The sequence below is a fragment of the Humulus lupulus genome, chromosome 7 (genome assembly GCF_963169125.1).
Source record: "Humulus lupulus chromosome 7, drHumLupu1.1, whole genome shotgun sequence".
Lineage (NCBI taxonomy): Eukaryota > Viridiplantae > Streptophyta > Magnoliopsida > Rosales > Cannabaceae > Humulus > Humulus lupulus.
The window spans coordinates 6,247,427-6,265,716 of NC_084799.1; the positions used below are offsets into that span (position 1 = coordinate 6,247,427).

The 18,290-nt window shown below is 32.8% G+C and overlaps 2 protein-coding genes and 1 non-coding gene across 3 annotated transcripts; 1 reads left to right on the forward strand and 2 right to left on the reverse strand.

Annotated features, from left to right (window-relative positions):
* Nucleotides 1-3,378: 3,378 nt before the first annotated feature.
* TRNAE-UUC (transfer RNA glutamic acid (anticodon UUC)) lies at nucleotides 3,379-3,450 on the forward strand. Its single transcript has one exon. It is a non-coding gene; the product is annotated as a tRNA-Glu (tRNA).
* A 4,225-nt stretch (nucleotides 3,451-7,675) lies between these two features.
* Nucleotides 7,676-12,385, reverse strand: LOC133790496 (riboflavin biosynthesis protein PYRR, chloroplastic). The gene is made up of 9 exons (XM_062228150.1): nucleotides 11,927-12,385; nucleotides 11,709-11,843; nucleotides 10,084-10,183; nucleotides 9,876-10,001; nucleotides 9,490-9,803; nucleotides 9,238-9,357; nucleotides 8,902-9,147; nucleotides 8,692-8,817; nucleotides 7,676-8,334 (listed from the first exon to the last, which is right to left on the reverse strand). Exons 1-9 carry the CDS (start codon nucleotides 12,311-12,313, stop codon nucleotides 8,071-8,073), a joined length of 1,818 nt encoding a protein of 605 aa, XP_062084134.1. The 5' UTR covers nucleotides 12,314-12,385; the 3' UTR covers nucleotides 7,676-8,070.
* A 1,709-nt stretch (nucleotides 12,386-14,094) lies between these two features.
* Nucleotides 14,095-17,434, reverse strand: LOC133790497 (uncharacterized). The gene is made up of 8 exons (XM_062228151.1): nucleotides 17,276-17,434; nucleotides 16,643-16,666; nucleotides 16,430-16,535; nucleotides 16,249-16,317; nucleotides 15,346-15,839; nucleotides 14,819-15,080; nucleotides 14,491-14,699; nucleotides 14,095-14,392 (listed from the first exon to the last, which is right to left on the reverse strand). Exons 1-8 carry the CDS (start codon nucleotides 17,278-17,280, stop codon nucleotides 14,326-14,328), a joined length of 1,236 nt encoding a protein of 411 aa, XP_062084135.1. The 5' UTR covers nucleotides 17,281-17,434; the 3' UTR covers nucleotides 14,095-14,325.
* Between the last annotated feature and the right edge of the window lie 856 nt (nucleotides 17,435-18,290).

Below are 18,290 nucleotides of genomic sequence, written 5' to 3' on the forward strand. Positions count from 1 at the left end.
TAAATATTGAATATCAAATCATTTAAATTAATACTAAATAATAAAAAATATACACAATACAATTAAATTTTAACAAACAAAAAATTAATTTTTAACTCATTATATTGTGCTAATTTAAATGTTAAAAATCAAACCATTTAAATGGATACTAAATAATAAAAAAATATACACAATACAATTAAATCTTAAAAAAAAAAATCTATTTTAACTCATTTTATTGTGCTAATTCTAAATTGCATATAAATAAAAAGAAAATGCCATTGCTCGAATTTTAACCATTTGCTTTATAATTTATATAAATGAGTTTGATCATTATGCCAAAAATTTTATTATTAAATAATAATTTTAATTAAAAATATATACATTAATTAATTAAAATACATATATTTTTTTCACCCAGAGCATCTGCCTACTCTAAGCTCTATGTGAGTCCGCCCATGTATTGTTACACTTTATATCATTGTCAAAATTTCTTTTTCTAACCATATAATTACCAATACATCTATAGTGATTCCTAATAATAAAAATAAGGATAAGTATTCATATAATTTATGAAGTCTCTTTTAAAAATTCCAATCTAGAAAAATAAGTAATTCCATATGTTCATAAAAAAAATAGTTTTAACTTGAGATCAAATATAAATATGAATAAATAAAATAAAAATAAAAATAAAAATTTAGAATAAAATAAAATATTTATCTCAAATTATTTTAAACAATAATTTATCATTTGAAATTGTTGTCAAATCTTCAAATTTGTTAATAGATAATAATTTGCCAATATTGACTCATTATTATTAAATTTATATTATTTTTAACTACATCTCTATTAAGTTATATAACATCTACATAGTAATTAAATACATTAACCATAATAGTGTTACTCTATTTATATACAAATTCTTACATATTGTTCCGTTAATATTATAAAATAGGTTAAAAGTATCAATTATCATTTTAACATATAATTTAATTTTAGTCATTAACTCAATTTAATCTAATCACTGAAAAAAATATAGACTTTATTATAAGCGTAAATAAAAATAATTTTTACATATAAATATACAGATATCTTAAATGTTAATATTGGTTGGCAATTTTTTGTGGATTTTTCTAACTTAATTAAGTAAATATTATTTTTATTAATATATAAAATTGAATTTAAACACATGTCCATTTGATATTTATGTTTGTATAATATAATGTGTGTTTAAGGAATATGATTAGGGTTTTTTTTTTTTTTTTTTTGAGATAGATTAGGTAAGATTTCTTCTTCATCAAAGTAGAGTTTTCATCCTTAAGCTACTCCAAGGTCATATCAATAGGGTGACTAAAGTTACTTTAGTCTTTAATAATATGCTAGACAACTATATATATATATATATAGATGTGCATTATTGTGGTCCATTCATATAAATATATTTCTTTAATTATACATGATAAAATCAGCAACCAGAACAAAATCAGTGAATCATCTAATTAATCAAAAGAAATCTACTAATAATGTTACACAAATCTTAAGCACAATTAAACTAAGTACTAATTAAAGTTGGCAAAACGAATAATTATTCCATCACTATCACAACCAAATACTATTACTATCTACATATAAAGATTTAGAGCATGTGAAAAAAATGGACATATTATATATTATCTCTATTGCATTTTATTGAGAAAGGGGATATAAAATTGTAGGAAATTTGGTAGGGATTTCAAAAAGAGTTTTTATTGGTGGAGCACTTTTGTGTTCTTGACCTATGAATAATTTTTAGTGCATTTTTTTTAAAAGAAATTAGTGAAAATGACATCGTTTTTAAGTGATTTTGCACTCTGGCCTACTTTTGATATTTTTTTGCAAAATGACTTCTGTCTAAAATTCGACCAGTTGTCTAAATTTTTTCGACCAGCTGTCTAAAATTTTTGACCGGCTATTTGAATTTTTCGACCACTAGTCTAAATTTTCGACTAGCTATCTAAATTATAAGAGATCATTTTGCAAATAATTATTAAAACTAAGCTAGAGTGCAAAATGACTTTAAAAAATAGATCATTTTGGCAAGGGACTATTTTTTTATGATCGTATATATTATAGTTATTTAGAGTATTCTGCAAATTTTCAGAAAATTTTGAATAATTTACAGTGTCGAAAACTAAGTTCAAACAGGTTGTTGCACTCGTGACTAATTTTTTTATGAGCGTGGAAAACAGCATATTTGAACTTAGTTTTCGGCACTGTAAATTATTCGAAATTTTCTAAAAATTTGCAGGATGCTCTAACTAAATAACTACAATATACACGGTCATAAAAAAATCACGCCGAAAACGATTCGCATGTCGAAAATACAAAAGAATCCCACCGGCGATGGTCTTTTTAAAACCCCTACCATAGAATCCTCCTATAATTGTATGTGTATAATTCAATAATGGAAGGTAAAAAAACAATTAGGAAAACTCTACTTTTGCCCCTACCAGTATACCAGTTGGGGTATCTTTGTTTTCAACACGTGTAAAAATTATAAATTAAATTGGTTTATATGACATCGTACATTGTAATTATACCAGATAACCCATTAATTTTTGAATTTTTTTTGTTTTTTTTTATCAGTTCAACTAACTATTATGAGTTCTATTTTTCAGCATCATTAATTATTCAAATATTTCAAAAATTAGTGGGATGACTATTATAACTACAAAGTACACCAGTTTATAATTTTTCTGCATGTCAAACAGAAACGCAAGTAAAGAGGACTCCCCATTATAAAGTTTTCCAAAAAAAAGTTATATTCGACAAAGTCCACAACTACTTTTCTTTAGAAAACACAAAACATCTATTATTTCCATTACTGCCATACAAACTTATCAAAGTAAAAATCTAAAGGGCCAATGAAATCAAAGAATATTTAACTCATTTTTCATGCGGAAATTTTTGTTATCTTGTTATAATTTACATATTCATCATGGGGCTAAATATATTCACTATTTTTTTTTTCCATTATGGTGTTCTAGACTTTAGTAATAATTGTCTTCAAATTTGACCAAATTATAACTAAATTAATAATTTCCCAAATCCATTTATTTTATTTTATTGAGTACTGTATGTGTGGTCTTCTTCTAATGCTCATAGATTTTATTGGATCTGGAAAATAAAGTTTTGATTAATCAATTCATTCTTTAGTCCAAAAAAATTGGGACCTCCCACCCAGCACCATTCCCAATAGTTCCTATCCTTTGGTCAAATTTTCACTACAAATTAAATAATTATTGATATATTTTAAAAATTGAGAGCCTTGTTAGAAATAAAAAATAAAATTATATATTTGAAAATCCTGTAGCAATAATTTAGATATTAATTTAATAAGAATAGAAATATTATCACTAATCCGTTGTCGTCCAGCGGTTAGGATATCTGGCTTTCACCCAGGAGACCCGGGTTCGATTCCCGGCAACGGAACTTTTTCCAAAATTTATTTTTTTATTTTATTTTTATTTAATCACAGCCAAATTTAGGTTGGTAACAAAACAGTAAACACAATGGTCTAGTTTCTGATCAGAATCTGATTTTTTGAATTAAAAAAATTAATAATAAATTTCTTATAGTTACTAAGCAAAACATGAAATAAAATAAACACAGCAAACCAAAAAGTCAGCATAAAATCCAATGCATGTAAGATTTTTATTTGTTTCGTTTTTTTTAATCATTGAAGTTAAATAAAATTAAGACGTAAATAGATTAATTATTTGATAATCAATATAAGATATTAAGATTTTATTTTCTTTGTCAATTAACAATATTCACTAAAAATATATCTCAATTAATAAATTGTTATATTTGAATAGATTGCTAGTAAAAAAAATAATATACTATATTTTGAAAGAAAAACATGGCAAAAAATTAATTATTAAAATTTAAAAATTTACACAAAAATGTTGATTTTGATATATAGATTTCAAATTCCCTTGTTGTGTTTTGCCCTATGCCATATCTGATATCCAGCTTCTTCTTGAATCTATGATCAAATTTCATTAAAATATAAAATAAAAAATACCATGAAGAACTCATGAAAACTGAAAAGCTTTCATGTTGAAGTTTAGGCTTTAAAATGTCAAGATCAATGTTGAAGTTTACCACTCTTTACTAAAAGCAAAGCATTCTTTTATACCTTTCATAACATGTATTATCAATTATTATGCAATATTATTGTGAAGAGTTCATTCTTTTTTTTCTTCCCTTGTTCATGATTTTTAGTCCAGTTCCACCCTATGAAAAGGTCGGCATCAACATTGACCTGAAACACTTGCATTGTTCAGCAACACAAATCACTGTTTAACCAGTTAATTACTTATAGGGTAACCAGTTATAGAAAACAATACACAAGTTACAGAACATTTAAGTTTGAGAATTTACACATTTAGTACCTTTTGTTTTTGCAAAGTATCATTCTGGTATTCCATGTTTTCAATAATATTCATATGTTAACTCGTATTTTGAAAACATAAATATCTGGTATCCAAATTGATAAAATTTTGTCTATATAACCAAATTGTCAACAGTTATATATAATTTGTAGTTCGTATGATTGAGAGTAATTTGATTAAATTGTTAAAAATTTATTAATTAAATTTGAGTTTATGATACCAAATATGCACAATTTTAAAATACAGTATACCAAATATGTACGATTTTAAAATGCAGGGTACCAAATAAGCATTATTTATAAACACAGGGTACCAAGATGATATTTTGCAAAAACATAGGGTAACAAATAGTTACCTATCCTTTAAGTTTTTATAAGCAAATACATGAGTATAAAATCAGAGTTAAGACCAAGTTACAGAACATGCTTATGCACACAAATTGTGAGCAAAAAAGTACTTATGTAGTACTAGTGTTGTTGAGAGTATAATTTGTAGTCCAGAGGCCTGGGATTATAGTAGTCTTCTTGGCTTGAATGTGGCAAAGCTGTACCTGCTGGGACTCTATGGAAAAAATTGAAACGTCTTGAATAAGACACATTTTGGTAGAAGCCATCCCAACCCCCCATAAGCCTAGTTTCAACATCAAGACTTGATGACTCGGTCAATTCTGGACACAGCAAAAACTCATCCGGCGAAGATTTAAAATTGATACAGCGCCAGAGGCTAACATAATCTAGAGAACGTATGTTATGGAGGCTGCTTGGGACAGACTCAAGATTATAACACATTTCTAGGTGCAAAGATTGAAGGCCGACTAGATTCTCAATGGACGGGTGGAGCTCTTTAATCGCTGTTCTATCTAACTCGAGTTCCACTAGGCGTTCCATAGGCTCTAAGATTTCTGGGAAGTTTTTGAAACTCATGCATCCGGAGAGGTAAAGACTTTGTAATTTTTTTAACTTACAAATGCTTGTGGGAAGACTCTCAAGGTTTGAACAATTAGTAAGATCAAATATCTCAAGACAAGATACATACTCAATTGATGAAGGCACTTCTTTAATGGATATTGTGCTTGAGTTTAAGCTTGTTATATTCATGTGAGATATTTTTCTCTAACATACCTCTACAAGATAGTGGCTATTTTTTGCTCACCAATCTTGGACGGCTTGATCGTAACTAGTTATTTGGCTCTTTTCGACTCACTATTCCCGAATCACAATGACTCTTTTTGGACCGATTTTGGATTTGGATTGTGTTTAGCTTTGACTCATGATACCATGTTAAAATGTGGTCTAAAATTATAATGGGGTGTATAATAAGAAACATGAGATTCCATCTCAAAACCAATTAGTGATGAGTGGAATAATCCATGCAGCCCCCACACACTTTTCACATGTCATAACGAACTAGACATATCTAATACAATGAACTAAAGTAAATACACAGACATAGGCATACCTGGCTTCCATTCCAAAGCCGATCAACCTGACTATTAGGCATGACAAGTTCCACAAGATTATTTGGAACAAAACTTTCTGGCAAAAATCTAGAACAGCATCCATCCCATTGAAGATATACAAGCTTATCAGAGAAATACACTAGATCTTCATAAGGGCACACATTGCTCTCCCGGTAATAATTGTAAATTTTCAAATATCTTAGATTATACATCTTTTGGAAGACCTCAGGGTTGAAATTGATATCTCTAGTCTTAGACATGTCTAAACATATTTCTTCAACTGCTTCAGTCCCCTAATAATAATATAATATTATTAATTAAGAAAAAGGAAGAGGAAACAAGGTTTATACGAAGCTCTCTTCTGTTCTCTCCTTGTATTTAGATAGAATATTGTAACATCTTTTCATAGTGAATTCCTCACAGCCTTGTCCGTGGAAGTAGCCATAATTGGGTGAGCTAAAGTAAATTTTGTGTCTTATTCTCACTATTTCCTAGAACCAAATTGCCTCTTAACAAAGCTGGGATATAATGTAAAAAATTCAATCCCAGAAGTCAAACATATCAAAAAAACTTTGATTTAATTTTTTAACTATACAAAACAATTGAGAGATAAATAAAACGTCAATGCCTTTAGAAGGCCATGAGTTTCATCACAATGCGTTATTGTGTAAGTTTCCATTTTCAAGTTTTCTGGATGGTCGTTGAGATATAAGATGTCTTCCAATTGTTCTTTCTTACAGATAAACTCGCAGATGACTTTAGTTAAATATAAAATTATGAACGAAATAGGTGTGAGCATCTAAACCGGCAAACCGCGGCGATCGACTGCACCGCGGTGTGAAAAGTAGAATGGTTCGGTATGGTTTGTATCTTAGCTAAACCGCGCGGTGTGGTGTGGTGCGTGGTTTGGCGGTGTGAAATTTTGGTTTGCATCATACCGCACCGTATACTTACAAATATGTTAAAAAAAATTAAATTTTACAATATAAAACTAGGAGCCCACTTAAATTAAGGTATAACCTTATTCTCTAACACATCATACACAATAACAACTTCTTCCTCTCTTATCTCATTTGCGCCTCCTCCCTATCACCATCTCTATCTTACACATTTTTTAACACACTTACACCGTGGAAAACCACCCAAACCACACCGCAAAAAATGGTTTGGTTTGATCGGTTTGGTGCAACGAAATCACACCGCACGGTGTGTTCTAGCTACTACACCGCAGTTGTGGCGTGGTATATTAAAAAATGTTCAAATCGTCCAAACCTCACCGTGACAAACTATATGCTACAGGCATGTAAAATAGAGAAGAAGAAGATCATCAGTAACATTAGACAACTCAACAATATTACCTAAACACTAACAAAATAAGATTAAGTATGATCACTTCTACCGTTTTGGTAGTTACATAAACTATATATTAATTTGTTCGGTTGTTTATTCTTTCCTTCTCCTGTTTCTCTGAGTTCTTTTTTTTTTTTTTGAAAAGGCTGTTTCTTTGAGTTGAACAAGAGTTTATAAGGAATAAATTTGTATTATCATTTCATTAATTTAAAAAATTGGATGGTGAATTCCCAAAATACAGAATTATTTATTGAAATAAAGTAAATAATAAAAAATAAGGTCAATTGTGTAGTATTTCCAAGAACACTATGGTCGATTTTCATCTCTGTACAACCAACTGATCTCAGACTCAGGCAGTCTTTTATACCATATGGCACACAGGAGCAGAATCTTAACTTGAGGCTACTTCGCAGACCTCTGTTATTCTTTACGAGGCGTCCAAAAACCTAAATAACAACTTTTCGATTAACATATTTCACTGTTTATAAGTTGAAATCTTGAGAGCAAGCCAAAGAAATACAATGGCAAACATTCAACAGACCAGTGAAATCAAACACTAATCGCCTGTTACAAGAAGATGTTCATCTTCACTTATACAATGTACTTCAAATTAAAAACTTGTAAAAGTGACAATGTACTTCAAACATTTGAATTCTTCTGCATGTTTTAAGTTAGACTAGAATATTGAACCCTCTGCACCCTTCTAGCTACTTTGGCTAAGACTTTATGTCCACAATTAGGTTCTAAAATTTTCTTATATCAAATGAAAACTCTGACTCTGTTGTAACAATATTAAGGTTGCAAGAAAGAACTCGTGAATCAAGAATACTAGCTTTGCTGCTACTGCTACCCAACTACAAAAGTGTTTTGATTAGATGCAGGGGACTCACCGAGAAACTCGGATCTTAATTGCATTAAAAGCCGCCCCAAATAGTTTAATCCTTCTCCATCTCGGCCTCCACCCCAGAAAAGATCATGCGGTGAAGCTTCAACAAGAACAGATCCAGCAGTAGAAAGCAACATCGAATTCAGATGCGGATAAATTGAGAACTTACATTTCACTGCCTTGTACATAGCATTGATCTTGGCACTTTCCCAATCAGATCTTACCTGAAACAGATTACAATTTCATAAGTGTTCGATGAAATTGATGTATGGCAAATCTAAAACTTTATCACGATTTCATGAATGGAATTTAATATCATGTTGCTTGCACAATAAATTAGCTAGAAATGCATTCCTCTGGCTGTGCAAATGATTAATGAATATTATATATTTAGTTGCAACCTTTAGATCTTCTGTAGGCAACCTTCATAACAAAAGATAAAAAGTAATAATTTTTGGTGTCTTCTATCAGGTTTATAAAATCATTGAATGACCTTTAGTTTTAGACATATATTATATAGTAACTTAGACATACAGTGAATACAATTACACTAATTAAAAATACACTAGCATAAACTATACCAGATCAGGGCGCTGCCTCTGCATTGATCTTCCTAATCTTGCAGCCTCCTCCGGACTTTTAGCTGACTTTATCCTTGCTACACAATCTTGAGCCAGAGGATCATCGACCTCAATAAACTTCTTAGCCTGATTATCAACAATAAATCTGTAATGGCATTGAAAAAAATGTTTAGAATGAGAAAATAAGAGTCATTTGGGAAAATATGGTACCTGGTAGTAATGTTCCACACTCGACCAGGTGACATAATCACCATTGTCATCAGGCATCTGAATTGGATGAGGAGAAAAATTTGAAAAAGCACCATAAAGGTCCCATGTTTTGTAAAAGAAAATGACTTTTGATTCATATGGAGTAACGGTCTGATCAATTGCATAAGTTTCTTCAACTGATGGAATAACAGGTGTTACATCCGGTATGGGCTGAAGAAACCCGCTAATAAGGATGTCTGGTCCAACCTGTTGAACAAGTAGCAAGAGCACAATTAAGGCTGATTTAATGAGAAAAAAATTGTTTTGCTGATGTATGGAGCATAGACTACTGCCAACCTGCTCATAGCAAACATCAATCAAATCTAAAGCTTGTGACATCTCAACCATCCCAAGTTCACCTACAGGAGATGGAGCGTATTTTCCACCTATAATCTTAGGAGCAACGAATGCGAAAACCTGCAAGATAACAGCAGCATCTGATGATGTCAATGATAATTGAGCAGTGGTACCTTATGATACCAAATAAAAACAAACTCACCAAGAAAAAAGAGGGGGAAGAAGGGAGAGAAAAGAAAAGTGAGGAAGGACCTTGTGTATTACTCCAGCTGAAATTGCAGACGCAGCTAATGTTCCACCACATTCCCACAAAACCGAAAGATATCCACGATCATGAAAATATTCCATAACATCTCTAGGATTTAAGATGTCAAACTCAACTACTTCAACTCCTTTAGAAGCAAGTAATTTCTGGAAACTTCTTCTAGCACCCCTTTGGGTTGCAACTATGGTAGATGCATCTGACACATCCCAAAGATTTGCTTCCTCGGGTAGATCAAGAGTCTGTGACATTACAATCCGCATGGGCATATGCCCACCTCCATGTCTTGCGGTCAGTTTCGGATCTAAATTAGAAAACAAATCAGAACATATCTTCACCATACATCAGTTTACACACTAGTAAAGTCACTACTTACTGTCCCTCCGAACTGTATTCCCTCCAACAACAACAGCATCACTCCTACCCCGCATTTCAAAAACTCGACTTCTAGAGACTTTGCTGCTTACCCACGATGCATGTCCACTACTAGTAGCAATTTTCCCTGTTTGTCCAAAGAAAGACTATCAAAAAACCCACCTTTATTCTGAACTTAGAGGCCTCTGCATTTACATTAATAAGCTCACCATCAAGGGTCATTGCAAACTTGGAAACAGAGAAGGGAACTCGGGAAGCTGCTCTACAAATCACAGGTGCATTGACTAGGAGGCATGATTTTCGAACATTCTACAAGAGACACAAACATGGACGTGTTATACTGAATACTGCAAATGAAGACAAAAATTTCTTTCAAACTATTACTACATAACTAACAACTATACCAATAAAGAATAATCGGTAAAAATAGATTTTTTTTCTAATGTCATCGAGGAAAATGGCATTCTTTTAATAATTCTTGACAAATTAACATTTTTTAGTGTTTTTGACAAGCATAGAGTATATGGGAAATGCTGATTTGTAAATAATTATATATAAGAAAAATGTCATTTTGCATAATGACGTTAAAAGAAAAAATATCTATTTTTGTCAAACGCCTCATATCAAATAACTCATCTAAGGCATCACATTCATGATTCCACATGGGTTTTAGTTCATGATCGTTGTGATTCACCAAAATTTGGAAGTTTAGAAATGGTAATTTTGGATTTAGATGGGACACACTCGTTAGAGTTTACCATTGTTGTTATATCAGTCCTAAATAAACCAATCACTGAAAGACTATGATGACATGGCATGGATCAAGCCAGCTCGAATTGGTCAGTCTAGAAGATTAGTTATTCTTTCTGTTATTAGTTAAGTTTATTAAATTCTGTTTGTAACTTGGATCCTTGGTCTATAAAAGGATGCCTTGTCTTATGTTTTAAACTTAGTGCAGAAATTAAATGGAGAGATGTGAAGATTGGTCCTCATTTTTAACATGCCATGTCACTCTTTTCTCATTGGTTACATCTCTCTAGCTTCAGTCTTCGGTCAAGTAGACTAGGCCTATTTTTATTTTTGTTGTAAACCTTGTATATATATATATAGTCTTGTTTTCCCTTTGCTGATTGTAACGTAACAGATTGTGCTTTTCAGATTGTATTGTGAGAGAGAGTCTTAGTTGGAGAGAGTTTCCCTGTAAGTGAGTTGAGAGAGCTCTAAGTATACGTTTTGTGTACTCTGTTTTGGGAAGGGCCTGGTTAAGGGTTTGTAACAAAGAAGCTAGTGTGGTGTGACTCTCTCAAGGGGAGTTCAAAGAGGATTAGGCTTTCATTTTGAAAGCTGAACCTCTATAAAATTTCTCGGTGTTCTTGTTATTTTCTTTCCTTTTGCATTATTATTCTGGGTTCTTTTTGCTGGTTTTTTGTTTTCTTTCTTTATTGCAGGAAGAAGTTGGTGTGAGGATTGCAAATCCTTACAGTGGTATCAAGAGCTAGGTCTGTCGGCAAAGATCAACTTCAAAACTAGCTTCAACAAAGTGAGAAGAACTGGATTCATCAAGATCTTCATCGGACACAGACAAGGAAGACGAACAAGTTGAAGAAAAGCCTCAAGAACTAGGCCCAAAATCACAAGAACGTGCTCAAGAAAGTGCTAGCTACGGAAGTTATCAAGCAATATGAAGCTGGACAAGAAAAGTTCGACGGAAATGGTGATTTTAGAATTTGGAGAAGAAAGATCAAGGGTATGTTAGCATCTCAGAAACTCCTGCGAGTTTTGGAAGACCCAATTTCATGGCTTACAACCAATATTTCTAAATCTAATAACTTACCTCAATGGTTTTGCTTTTGAGGTCCTCTCCAAGCACATCGACCTGCACTCCCTGACCTCTCAACGCCCGCACAGCATTGCCTCTGAGATGCTGCAGAGGATGCCTAATCCCAACCACAACCCTCGCAATCCCTGCCTAATCCACACAACAAAACCATCAATCAATCAATCAATCAATCACAAAACAATCCAATTCCCTCCCACCCAAAATAAACAAACCTCAATGAGAGCAGAGACGGCGGCATGGTCGCCGTGGCAATCACCGGGCTCCATATTGAGATAAGCAGTGGACGTTCGGCAAAACTCGCCGGCAGCCTCGACGGCGAGAACCTCTGCAGGTTTAGTCCCCTGGGCGTAGAGGAATCCCTCGCCGGCAACGGTGCCGGAAGATGTAGCGATAACGCAGCCGAAATTAGGATGAGGGGAAGTGAAGCCGGCGGACATATCGGCGAGGTCAACGGCGCGTCGTATGTAAGCGGCGTCGCGCGCGTGAGAAATGGAGGGCGAGGCAATATTGGCGTGGTTGGGACTGTGGCCATCGTTAGAAGCGGCTCTGCATAGTAAGGGAGAGACACGGAGTGTTCCTATTCCTATAGACAATGCCATCACAAACTAAAAAAACATATTCTACTCTTTCTTTCTTTCTTCTTATTAGTAATAAACTCTTCCCTTACGTACTAGTATTTTGTTTAGTTATGTGTTTTTTTTTTAATATTTATTAACATTATCAAAACTTTAATTTACATCTTTCAATCTCTTACGAATAAAAAATAACAATTACAATTTTAATGTAAAAAAAAAGAGTAATTGGTAAAAATCTTTTTTTTTTTTTTTTCAAGTTATTTTGTTTTTTAACTTAGTTTTTGATAAAAAAAATTTTGTAAAATGACATCTGTCTAAAATTTTGCCATCTGTCTACAATACTGGAAATGATTTTATAAAAAAATTATCAAAATTAGGACAGAGCACAAAATAATCTCAAAAAATAGACTATTTGCAAAAAGATAAAAAAAAAAATTGATATTTTTAATGTTACGATTGGCAAATTTTTTTGTAGTACGAGTTGGAGCTGCAATTCATGTTGCGACCAAGTGTGTGGTGGGGCCTGGGGGCCTTGGCTAGGCAAATGGAGCATGGGTTTACTCGTAGTGTGGTTGAATGTTTAGCTTTTGGTGAAGGGCTAAAGTTTGTTGTAGAGGTTGGTGTGTCTCCAATTGTGAAATTAGCAAACAAATGTATTTATTGCTTTACACAACCAAGTTTTTGGAGCCGACCCACTGTAGGAAACTTTGCTTGTTCAGTGACGGTTTAAGCAACATTGAAAAAATTAACTCATATCTTAGTCCAATTAGTAGTTCATAAAATAGACTGGTAATTTCTTAGGAAGTCAATTTGACCTGCCTCGCCTTGAATAGGGATGGAAATTTTCTGGAAAATATGCGAAGATGGAAACTAAAATAGCTAACGGGGATAGGGGCAAGGGAGCACCATTTCCAATTACTCATCTCATTTTCATCCTGCTGGCACCTACCTTAATGGGGGGACAGGGGGAGGGGGACATGAGTCCCTTCTCGAACCTACCCTATTTATATTTTCTAATAATATATATTTAAAAAAAAATTATTTTATATTAAAAAGTATTGATTTTTTCATTTATTTTATTAATTTAAAAAAATAAAATTAAACTTTTTTAACTAAATAAGTACCCCATTGAGGTGGTTGGAGCCCCCAACTCACCTCGTGGAGGAGTCATTGCCGACCCCAACCTGCCCTGCCCCCATTTACTTCTTTAATTTCGATATGCCTTGAATAAAGTTAATATTTTTCTTTAAAAAAAACACATTTTCATCTAGAAAATTCACTTAAAACAATAACTATAAAATATATAAATATATATATATATAAACTCGCCCTCAAATTAGATAAAAGCCCCTAATATTAATATAAATACATGGAATTTCTTCAAACCAAAAAAAATTATCAACATTTCAAAAAAATAAATAAATAAATTTAGCATATCTTAAAATTTTGCGTACATATTACATAATCCATGAGAAAAAATTACAATTTTGTATTTGGCTTATAAATTATTAAATTAAAATTCACTTAAAATGCCTTCTTTTAGCTATCACTATTATAAATCAATAATGTTTTCCCTTTCAAAAAATAAAAACAAATCAATAATGTTAAAAACACAAATTTTAAACAAAATATACATGTGAAGTGTTTTAAATCACAAAAATTAATATAACTGTGCATACTTTGACAAGTATAACATTATCATATTTAAAAATAAAATCAAAAATCTTAAACAACATGCTACATTTGGTTATCATAAAACTTGTTCTTTTTAGGAAAATTGGATGCCAAGAAATATGAAAAATGTGAATAAAAAGGGGAAAATTCAAAATTTGATATCAAAGCAAAAAAAGTTAAATTAATTATTCAAAATAATAAAGCATGAGAGTCGTCATAGCAACAGCACAGGACAGCACACATTTTTTTTTTTTTTGAGTTTTACATCTCAGCAGCAAATTTAAGGGAACGCTACTAAACAGAGAGCTACCCAACGCCACACGCCATAGCATAGCATGGCCTTGGTTGTTCTGCTTGCTCTATTATTCCTCCTCTTCTGCCTCTTCCAGCCAGTTCACGAATGGCTCCAGGGCCTTCACAAAAGTTTGCCTGCAACGTTTTCCACCACCAGATCACATTATTATTAACCAGCCCCATAAGAAGAGAAGAAGAAGAAGAAGAATCAAAAACCAGATAGATCATCATACCTGCCCTTGGGATTGGTTCCTTTGCGGAACCAATGAAGAATGGTGTCCTCAGCAAGAACATCCTGGTCATAGAGGGATCTTACAATCTCGGGGAACAGTTTCATAAGCTTGGCGTCCTCGTAGCACTGCATCTGAACTTTGTATATCAGTTCCAACTCAAGCTTCCCGCTCGTACAGAAGGCGTTCAACAGTTTTGCCCATGTTTTCACCTGTGCCATACAAACATATATGATCAACCCTTTTGACTACACAAATATTATAAAATCAAAACATTTGTTTGACAAAGATTTAAAAGTTCACATCTTTAATGCATTGTATTGTTCTGTACCTGGCGAAGAGCTGAATTGGCATTCTGCTGCTGGTTCTTTCCAGACCACTGAACGGCATCCATTATGACATCCCACAGAATTCGCACCACCTCAATGTCAGGTAGTTTAGCATCTCTCACCCGCTGCTTCACGGTCTCGATGACTACTGATATATCAGTTTCCTCTGTTATCTGGGTTGTCAGGGCAGATTTCATCTCCTTCAGCTTCACTTCAAATATCTTCTTATCATTGTATTCAACCAATGGCACCAACCCTTCTTTACTGAGAATTTTATAAAATAAAAACACAAAGGTAAAGTTCCACGAACATATTATCAAAACAATTCTAATTATCAAAGGATTTCCATTTAGACTTCACCTTACTCTATATAAGGTAATACAAATAGATGTTATCACACTATACAAACACAGGGTGCATTGTATTCGTATGATAACTGCAAAAGTTTAGATATTAGATAAATGAAAACGTTTCAAACCAATGAACTATACACAAGCAAAGTTCAATATCACAGAGAGTTGTAACTCACGTGAAATGTTCAGAGAAGCCTTCAGCAGAGCGCTTTGCAGATGGGAAGAACTCCAGAAGATTTTCCTCCACTTTACCCCGTTTCAAAATTGAAATCAAGTCATCAAGGCTATTATCAACCAGGTACTCCTTGAAAAAGTCAGTTATAAAGGAAAGGACTAGCCCTTTGCCAACAAGATTGTCCTTGAGCAGTGGCTGGAACACAGTCTCCGGCGGAAGACCGGATAGCTTCTGCGAGAATGCAAGGGCAGTAAAAATTGCCAGCTTCTTCCTTTCATTTTCCTCAAAAAGCTCCAAGGACTGAAGGAACTTTCGCATGACATTTTCGAGGTTTTTTATGAGAAATGGCCTCCGTCTCAGAATTTTCTGTATGTAGATAACAGATGGTAAAATGACCTCACGTGTGGCCTCATAATCTAATATAGAGTACGGGTGGCGCTCCCCCTCATCAGGTTTGGTTGTTCCGGGTTGTGTACGACCCCCAGTGAAAATAACCTGCAATTGATTAAATATAAAGTAAATAATTACCCAAGACTTGGAGAAGAAAGGTAAGAAATTACATAAACCAATAAACTTCAGGTGTTTACAAAATATGGCAAAAATTAAACTATCCAGGGAATGATTTCTAACCCCACGTGCAACGAAACATTTCTAAATAAACTCGAGCCAGATATCCAGCACAATCAAGTACGAAAATTCACTTTTACAAATTGTATGTTATCCATTTATAAACGAACTATGAGCAAATCACATAGTACTGCTGCCCTATCATAGTTCTCAATGGAGCTGTAGAGCTCCATTTCTTACAAATTAAAACCCGCACAACTGGTAAAAAGACCATCAAAGCTCTTACAAAATAGACAAATAATTAAATAAGAAACCAATGAATCACAAAGATACTTGCCTCAAAAAAGGTGTCACCGTATCTAGAGAAGTTAAGGTCTGAAGATTCGATGCTCTTGGCAATAGCTTCCTGCATATGCATACGGAAAAGACTTGTTCATGTTCACCAAGATGCCAAAAATGTCATAGCATTAAAGCTCACAGATACTAGCTGAAATCCAACAAATGCATAAGATACTTACCAGATCACCAGCATTATCCAAATAAATCTGGACCACTGCATCCGCAAAAGCTGCAGGGTCCAGTGGCGCTGCTATGTTCCGTTTGCGGGTCTTAATCCGCGTACCACTGCATACAGACAGAATCATGAAAATTAATTAATTAAGCTTACAACTTCAATAGTAACAACAACAACAACAAGGTTATAAAGAAATAAAAGCAAAGTCAAGACTTACCCGAGAGTGGGTCTCTCCTTCGAGCTGCACGTTAAAAAAAGACAATGATTTAGTTAAATATATTATTTAGGTCAACCGAAAAAACATTCAACAGTCAATTAAAAGAATGAAAATTACACCAAATTGATGATAAAAAAATACGCCCAAGAAAAAAGCTACTTTTTAAAAAAATAAAATAAAATAAAGTCTCCCAGTTATATAGATAAGACGCCCAAGAAAGTAAAGTTTCAAGTACCAACTTTCGACCTAAATTCAATATGCACTTGAATGAAAGATGGATCGCAAGGGGAAAACAAGAAAATACCATCAAATTTCCCCCTTTTATTATTTTCTACAGAGCAATTACGAGAGTTTTTCCTTTAATAAGTTATGAATACCATAAAAACTCACCCAAAACCCTCTGCAATAAAGCTAAACCATACAAGATCAATCAAAAAGCTCAAAACCAAACAAACCCATCATGTAAATTCCAAACCTAAATACCCTCCGATCAAAAAGAAAAATACTTTGAAAGGAATAGTTATGTAAAGACTAAATAACCAGATCTGCGACCAAGAACGAAAATTTAAAAGCCTAAATCAAAAGGGTTTGAAAGCAGAAATCGAAGGGTAAATAAGAAAAGGTGATACAGACCTCATAAACCAAGACGAAGAAGGATCGGAGAGGCGGTGAGTCTGAGACTGAGTTTTGGGCCTTGGAGATTTGAGGTTGAGAGAGAAGAAGAAAAAGGGAAAGGGAAGTATAGATGGGTCTGTTTGTGTGTTTTCGACTCTGATATTTATGGAAAGAGAAGATTACTTTAATACCTAGGGGAAATTTTTGGATATCTTTGTCTTCAAATTTTTTTGTCGTTTTTATGTAAACGACAATACTTTTTGATAAGCGACATTCACTTTTTCTTTCGAGGAAATAAACGACAACCCCTTTCTAATAAACTCAACAATATAAAAACTTGTTTAGCAAGTTTGTACATCTAGATGTAATAATGTGTAATATAATTATAAATATATAATACAACTTTATATTATTTGCGATTAAACTATATAAATATTATTACATATTATTAATACAATTTATAACAAGACCGAATTGTAGAAAAATACTTTAAGATATAAATAAATGAAAAAATAAGGTTGAGCTGATATTTACGGAACAATGCTACATGTCGTTTGTATATAATGTAGAAGTTAGTTTGTCTGAATGACGACATGTCGTTGAGCGTAAAAACTCTGCTTGTTACATTAAAACGACATGTCGTATATGTATCCTACATGAATATAAATTTCTCAGTCTCAGATTATTTATAATAGCTGATGGGGTTGACCACTTCTTGGGGATGTGGAATGAATCATTGCTCTGCCAAGTGTTCGATGAAATCTCAGCAAGCAACATCTGAGAAAATAACAAGTTAATATAATAGTTTTTCTTTTTTTTTTGAACAATCAATATTTCATTGAAAATAATCTCTTTAATACATCTTTATTAGATGTAAAATCATTCATTCATACAAGTTCACCATCTACCATGAATGAGATGTATATTTGCTTGGCAGAAAAGTTTCTATTTTTGTATCATTATATCTTTTTGCCATGTTAACTTCAAATGCTATTTTTGGTAGATAATATGCTGGCCAGAAAATTTGTGAAAG

Coding starts and splice junctions, on each gene's coding strand:
- LOC133790496 (XM_062228150.1), bottom strand. CDS start 12,313: ATGGCATTGTCTATAGGAATAGGAACACTCCGTGTCTCTCCCTTACTA. Junction 9,358..9,489: donor CAGCTGGAGTAATACACAAG/GTCCTTCCTCAC, acceptor GTTATCTTGCAG/GTTTTCGCATTCGTTGCTCC. Junction 8,818..8,901: donor GTGTGGAACATTACTACCAG/GTACCATATTTT, acceptor GTTGATAATCAG/GCTAAGAAGTTTATTGAGGT.
- LOC133790497 (XM_062228151.1), bottom strand. Junction 15,840..16,248: donor ACGGTGACACCTTTTTTGAG/GCAAGTATCTTT, acceptor AATCAATTGCAG/GTTATTTTCACTGGGGGTCG. Junction 14,393..14,490: donor GGAACCAATCCCAAGGGCAG/GTATGATGATCT, acceptor AAAACGTTGCAG/GCAAACTTTTGTGAAGGCCC.